The sequence below is a fragment of the Ammodytes marinus genome (genome assembly GCF_949987685.1).
Source record: "Ammodytes marinus genome assembly, chromosome: 24".
NCBI classification, from domain to species: Eukaryota; Metazoa; Chordata; class Actinopteri; order Uranoscopiformes; family Ammodytidae; genus Ammodytes; species Ammodytes marinus.
Window position 1 is genome coordinate 2,544,245 of NC_137228.1, and position 7,964 is coordinate 2,552,208.

At 41.2% G+C, this 7,964-nt stretch overlaps 1 protein-coding gene across 1 annotated transcript; it reads right to left on the minus strand.

Moving 5' to 3' along the window:
• Positions 1-3,513: 3,513 nt before the first annotated feature.
• On the minus strand, positions 3,514-5,596 carry pln2 (phospholamban 2). Its single transcript, XM_080052741.1, has one exon. The coding sequence runs from the start codon at positions 5,503-5,505 to the stop codon at positions 5,344-5,346; it is 162 nt and encodes a 53-aa protein (XP_079908867.1). The 5' UTR covers positions 5,506-5,596; the 3' UTR covers positions 3,514-5,343.
• Between the last annotated feature and the right edge of the window lie 2,368 nt (positions 5,597-7,964).

A 7,964-nucleotide genomic window follows, 5' to 3' on the forward strand; every position in this document is an offset into this window, starting at 1 on the left:
TTTTTCTATTTTACATACTAGATCTGATCATAAGAATAATTTAGCCAGCGTATAGGCACACAATTGGGACATACTTTTACTTATTTATTACACTATAACATTGGGCCATGATCTTGCTTCTTCATCCCCAGTTGTTTTCATATGGAGGCTCCTTCAAAGTGACGTCACTTCCGGTGCGCACTGGATTGTGGGTCAGAATCGGCCAAATAGAATGCTGATTTCAACACCAACAATCTCGGAAGGATGTAGTAGAAATCCGGGTATTTTTAAGTTTATTTGACTAATAAAGTAACTTAACAAATATTACATCTGGTTTCTTTCATTTAGCTCCACCCCTGCACGTATTGGAAATAGTTTGTGTTAGAGATAAGTCAGAAGGTCAAAGAGTTCTATTGTTGTGTTAGTATCATGTCACTTCTAGCTGTGTCTGTGTTTGGGTTTAGATAAGCAATCAGAGACTGAGAGAGACTAGCCCTTAGTGCTGGGGTATATGATTTGGGGAGAAAAAAGCAGTTGGGATAGAGATTTGAATCCAAATACCTCAACTGCTCCACTTGTTCTCTTTGGTCCCTCCCCTATGGTCCCTCCCTGACACGCTCTACACCAACAAAGTCGTGCCAAAGTGAATGGACAGTCCCAACAGCCAATAGGAACAGAGCATCGGAGCCTAAATTCACTTAGAAAAGGACTTGCATTAATAGTATCTTTAGAGGACATTGCTGCTGTTGCTCTATTCAGCCACTAGGTGATGCTAACACATTATCTCTTCAGCATGGACAGACCCAAGACTAGCTTTTGTACACAGCGACGTCATGCCCATATAATCAGATTTTTGATATATGGAATAGACAAAAAGGTTTAGAACAGAAATATATTTGTCAAAATGCATAATTATGTTTTTTTTTTTGCTCATTTTTTTTCCCAGTAAAGGACCACAGTATTCCCTTCTCTTGCCTGTACCTCCCCAGGATTGTTTGCTTCACGCTCCCGATGGTACAAGTTGATACACATGCAAATATAAGACCGGAAGTCATTTGACTGACACACACAGGGAAATCTCAGCTAGATGCAGAATATAAACATGGATAAATGCTCTCATTCTTACCCATCTGTACAGTCAATCCATATGCAACCTGCTGGATTAGAGTGTGTACTACATATCAAGGCTACCGTGTGTTCGATGTGTATTCCATCCATCAATACACAAACCAAGCTCTCTTTGTTTCCTCTGATTTTACAGTGCACAAGATGAGGACTTAATGAGCTGCTTCAACCAAATAAAAAGACTCAAGGTCTTATTGTAAACCCAAATGGCAATATTACTGTACGTTTCAATTTGGGCCTCATTCAATAATAGTCGATACATACTTATTATTCCATATGGCTCCATTTTCATCAAGAGGTTGTGGTGGTCAATGTCCTAAACTACATTTAACATGTCATAATGTGTGAAATCCCAATAATACAAATGTGTGCTTGTATAAAGAGTACATACTGTATATGCCAATGATGCTTGGGCAGCTGTGGCGAAGCGTGTAGGGCGGTCGTCCACTGGGTTGCAGGGTCGGTGGTTCGATCCCCCGTCTCCCCGCCACATGTCCAAGTGTCCCTGGGCAAGACACTGAACCCTGAATTGATAGTTAGCTTGCACCCTGCGTGGTAGCTGCTGCTATCAGTGTATGAATGTGTGTGTGATTGGGTGAATGTGTAAAAAACAATGTAAATTTGCTTTGGGTCTGTGAAAAACCAGAGAAAAGTGCTGTATAAGTGAAGTCCATTCACTGTTTTTCCCTATACAGACTGGCTGTCTAATTATTAACCTGTAAAGACCTTTTGCATGTAACCCATTACAGAGTAGTTCTACAAACCAACCTTGCCCCAATAAGAAGGCCCATGAAATGCACTACAACATACTACAGTGAGCCAGGTGTTAGACAGCACCACACAAGGGCATAGGGAATGTTTTTTGGTCTCACTTGTAGATACTAGCTACTAGCAGCTACTCAACTATGTGCAGATGGGAAGCTCTCCATCCAGACAACACAAGCAGTCTCAGTGTATGACATCACCCTCAGACAGCACAGTAATACAGTGTGGGACAATGTGTGCTGTTCATTGTCTTAGACTGTAGATGGCGCCACTGTTTCACTCCCTCTGCTCTGAATGCTCCTGATTGATTTATCTCTGTCTTAAGTTACTTCCTACCATTCACCTGTATTCATTCCCTGAGTTCCGAATCGCATACTTTCCACTATATAGTATGTAGAAAAAAGATTTAGGATGTCCCGATTCTTGTGGCCAGATTTAGGATGGTTAGAAGTACCCGGATGTCCTACTTCATGCGGCCAAGATTGTTAGTGTTGAAAACTGCATCCTATTTGGGCGATTCTGACCCACAAATCCGGTGCACACGTGAAGTGACGTCACATCGACGAAGCCTCCGTATGAAAACAAACAGGGATGCGACGGATATAAAACCAAGAGGCAAGATCACGGCGCAATGTTATGATGAAATAAAAGAGTAAAAGTATGTCCCAATTGTATGCCTACTGCATCCTAACTAGATTATTTTTATCTTCGGATGTAGTATGTAGAATAGAAAAAAGAAAGAGTATGCGATTCGGAACGCAGGGATTGTATTTAACATATAAGGTTTTCTTTCTGAATATGGGATAGTTCAGATATTTTGACTTTTTGTCTTTTAAACAGTATGTTGAGGCAGCAGAGTTTATGTTGCAGACCGTACCAGAAATCAAATGCTCACACACATACAAAAATAAAGTAATTAAGTAAGTACATTTTAGTCAACTGTACACAAGGCACTTTTTGCATATTCCCTCTCAAGTTTTCCACTTCGTAGGGGGTCAGAGTGCAGGGTCAGCCATAGTACAGCGCCCCTGGAATAACTAAATATTCATGTATACCTATTTAAAGGCCTGTTGTGCGCCACCCAAACCTGGATGCTCATTTTCAGTTTCCAAATGTGTAATTTGGGTTTCTACTAGAAAAAGTTTTCATAGTGTAGTGTAATTTTATTTTTATATTTATTTCTCGCAGTGCCATTGCTAAATCTCAGAGAATTTCAACTTTTTATTGCTTAAAGGAGAAGTAAGCAATTTTTTTTGTTAATATACGTGTTAAATCACTCTATATATTCATACAGCAAACACTTAAAACAGTATGCACAGCTCATAACACAGGTCTCCCAGTCATTCAGCTTTGCAGTAATTGCCAGATAAAATGTTGAGTATCCCCGCTCATTTTTACCCAATCAGGAGACAGAGCGCTATAAAGAGGCGGGGTCTCTGTGCCCCGTGAACGATGACTCGCTGCTCTCCATCGCGGCACTATCTGACGAAGACGGCTGTGTGTTCATGTGGTGGTGACGTAGGGACGAGGGGAGGGGACTGCTAACTGCTAGTCACTGACAGGAAGTTAGCTAAAAGGACCATATCACTTACTGAACCTTTGATCCATTTTTATTGGCATGCAATATTTTTTGTGTGTGTGTTTCATTCTTTCAAAGTATGTGTTACAATCATATACATATACATAGAAGAAAAGCAATTTCATATTTAAAATTTCTATTTTTACATATGAAGTACATGACACATACAGGTGTGTTATATGTAAATCCACCGTGTGTTAATTAGATTCTTCTGACATACTAAGGCACTTCACATTAAGGAATCGGACAGTTTATTATCTACATAACAATCAAGGTAACTAACAGCATTAGCAATAACTTAAAGGTGAAGTAAGTGATTTATTAATGTTAATATAAGTGTTAAATCACTCTTTATTCGTATCACTTATATAGTGTGCGCGTTTCATAAAGCCGTTCTCTCAGTCACTCGCTCTGCATGTCATCGGCAAAATAAACTTTTCAGGGATCCCACTACTGATAACCAATCAGAAGAGAGAACGCTACAAACCGGCACCTGTCTCACTGCCGGTGCACGTGCAGAGCGACAGATGGGTGAATGTGTATGCGCCTACAATGGCGGAGCAGGTAAAACTCCTTCCCAATGTCTGTTGTGATGTTTTTTTTATCATGTTTTATCAAACTCACGGGAAGTTAGCTTAACTGACCATTCCGCTTACTTCACCTTTAATAATATCAAGTAAAATCACACCATGAAGTGAGTCACACAACTGAAAAAAAACTGAATATATGTCTAAGGGTTTCTGTTCTATTCATTTCATCTCTTATGTCTCGCTGGGGCCATATTAAAGCTGGGGTATATGATTTCTGATTGGTCAAAGTTAACATGAGCTGTACACTTTGACCAATCAGAGCGAGGCTCCGATTCTCTGTTCTTATTGGCTGTTGGGACTGTCCATTCACTTTGGCATGACGTTGTTGGTGCAGAGTGTGTCAGGGAGGGACCATAGGGGAGGGACCAAAGAGAACAAGTGGAGCGGTTGAGGTATTTGGATTTGAATCTCTATCCCAACAGCCATTTTCTCCCCAAATCCTCCACCCCAGCTTTAATGATAATAATGAATGTAGCTTGCGGGTATGGCCAGAGAGAGCATCTAAGTTTCAAAATTCAAAGAAAAAAAAACCGCTGCTGTCACAGACTATGGTTGGCTAGCAGGAAGCACCGAGGCTCATGGGAAATACACATCAAAAGGCATTTGACACAGTGTGGTGATACTGAAGCAAAGGAGTGTCATTGACATACAGTGTGTGGATTAGCAGCAGGCAGGCAGACGTATGTACAAAACAGCAAGGGAAGTTTTAAACTGTTGGAAGTTCGGAAGCGCTTTTGACCATTCCCCTTGAGAAAGACAGGCAACGGGGAGCTGATCCCAGGTCAGCTCCTATCCAAAACTATTGGAGAAGAGGTTTGGCCATTCTTTAACGTCCATGCTCCTTCTGCATAGCTGCTATGAACCAAAGGTGACAAGGCTCTCTGTGGCTGTGTGGCTGTGTATGAAAAAAGCCCTCTTAACGTCCTCCCTCCTACATACTCCAACATGTGTATACTACATACTGTCTACTTAACCATCGATTGTGTATGCGAGGTTCGTCGGAACCGTTCACACTGAAGTATACAGAAGCAATAGAGAATAAAAAAAAATACTTCCGTGTCGCTTGGAAAGACACAATGCATTGTGGGGGGGGGGGCGGTCGAGTAGGAAAAGTTACCTATCGATCCATAACACAAAATCCTCATGGAAGTTAGTACTCATCCGGGCATTTCTTTTTTCTCGCCGACACAAACTCGCATACACAACCCACAACAAATTGACGTCAAAACTAGTATGAGTAGGACGTTGGTAGGGCTTTTTTTTTCTCGAACACACAGCCCCCAGTGTGTGTGTGTGTGTGTGTGCTCAGCTGCTCAGCAGGACTATGATGTAGATCAGCAGTAGGCAGATGAGAATCAGGGTGAAGTTGACAAAGAGCTCCTGAAGGTTCCTCTTCACCTGCGGAGTCACCTCGATCTGGGACGCGCGGCGGATGGCCGACTTGGTCATGTGTTGGACGCGCTCCATCGTAGACAGAGAGGGCTGATCTCAGGTCAGTTTAAGTGAGCGTCAGTCCCGGGTTAAACAGCAAGAAACACACACAGGAGTCTGCTGTCTCTGCTTGCTGCTGGGGGAGAGAAAGGAGGGAAAAGCATGGTTAGAAATGGTCGTCAAAGATAAAAATTGTGAAAGCAGTGGTGGGCAATGCTAGCTGCTAAGACGCTACTATTACGGTACAAGGTCACTGAGACCTCACAGTAAGGTAACAGTAACATTTGACCTTCAAAATCTATTCAGTTCATCCATTCAAACAGAAGGTGTCTAACCATCAATTTGACCATCATCAGAAACACTTCTGCTCTTCAATTGGAACTGTGACCAATGTCCTTCTAAGGTCTGTTTGTGTCTGTATATTTCTCCTATAAAACCATCTTTAACGGCCATGTTAATGTATGCAAATGTACACTTAATTGGTTAGATTTTGCAACATTAGCATATTTAGGGTGGTAAGATGGCCTAGGCAGGTAAGGTCTAAACAGGAACCATGTTGGATCCCCAGCACCGTACAGGAGGGTGTTATTTGTAACATTAGTGGGGGCTGCTACTACATCTACGGTGCACCACCATCTCTACCATTGTGTCCTTGAGCATGGCACTTAAACCCAAACTGCTGTACTATGGCTGACCCTGCGCTCCGACCACCTCTGAAGTGGAAAACTCGAGAGGGGATATGCGAGAAAAAAAAGCACACATTTCATTATGCCCTGTGTACAATTGCCAAGACTCCCTGCGTTCCTAATCGCATACTCTTTCTTTTTTCTATTCTACATACTACATCTGGCGATAAAAAGAATCTAGTTAGCATGAAGTATGCTACAATTGGGACACACTGTTACTTATTTATCTCATCATAACATTGCGTCTTGATCTTGCCTCTTGCTTTTATATCCGTCGCATCCCCGTTTGTTTTCATACGGAGGCCCCGTCGATGTGACGTCACTTCAGGTACACCCTGGATTATGGGTCAGAATCGCCCAAATAGGATGCGGTTTTCAACACTACAAATCTCTTTGTCTTGGGTCTTTCTAACCATCCTAAATCTGGCCACAAGAATCGGGACATCCGTAATCTTTTTTTTTCTACCATACTAAATAGTAGATAGTATGCGATTCGGGAACGCAGGGTCAGTGTGACAAACTGTCCAATCAGCCTCAAACTTGGCTCTTCTCCAAAGCATTTTGAAACTGTCTAATGCCTGGCTTGCTGTCAGTTAGCGGGATGCTAATTCAAAAATTCCACCGCTATTTATTACCTTTTTCTGTTTGTAATATAAAAACACATTTCCTGTTACCTTGCTGCAGTGGATGAAGTGCTTTGATGCCTTCTACAGGCTTTCCGACACTTCTATTTTTATCCTCTCTGTTCGTTCGTCCACCCTTAATCTGCCACTGAGTCCAATGCTAGCACTTGACATAACAACACCTTTAAACACACACACACACACACACACACACACACACACACACACACACACACACACACACACACACACACACACACACACACACACACACACACACACACACACTTTCCATGCCTCTGCTGTTTGGATAGAACGTCTGACAGCACACTCATGTAAAGATGGATAGCAGACATTTTGTTGGATAAACTTTCAGGTCACATTTTAATTTAAATTTTAATAAATGAAGTTTGAGTACCTTATCGTTAGCCTCATAGCATAATTGCCTAAATCATATTGACTCTACTCTACTTTTACTCTATATCTACTCCATATTCTACATCTACTCTACTCTACCGTGCTCTATAACCCTTAACATATGCTATTAGGCTAACGAAAAGTAGACCCTTAACATATGCTATTAGGCGAACAAAAAGTAGACCCTTAACATAAGCTATTAGGCTAACAAAAAGTAGACCCTTAACATATGCTATTAGGCGAACAAAAAGTAGATGTAGAGTAGAGTAGATGTAGAATGGCAGTGATTCTTGAGAAGTGGGACAAAACAGGGTGCAATGTTGAAGAAATACAAACCCTATGTTGAGGCAAATTAAATTACATGTACTGTATGTATCCAACATATACTAAGCTACTGAGCTACACTTTGATACAACCTCCCAGCTTTTATCCTTTTTATCAAAATGGCCTTTTTACCTTGCCATTCCTTATTTTGTGTCAACACCGTCAGACACCAAAAACACAAATTAATTTTCCCTCAATTTATGCTAGACCCATGAGAAGAATTGTGATCACAAGTATTCACCAAGACTGACAGAGGCCACAACAAATATTTTCAAAATGTACAGTGAGTCCAATATGTATTTGATCCCTTGCTGATTTTGCCGGTTTGCCCACTAATAAAGACATGATCAGTCTATAAATTTATGATAATATGTATTCAAACATGGAGAGACAGAATATCAAAAAAAAAATCCAGAAAATGAACCTAAGGAATATATATTAATTG

Excerpts from the sequence above, each read along its gene's own strand:
- pln2 (XM_080052741.1), bottom strand. The coding sequence starts at position 5,505 with ATGGAGCGCGTCCAACACATGACCAAGTCGGCCATCCGCCGCGCGTCC.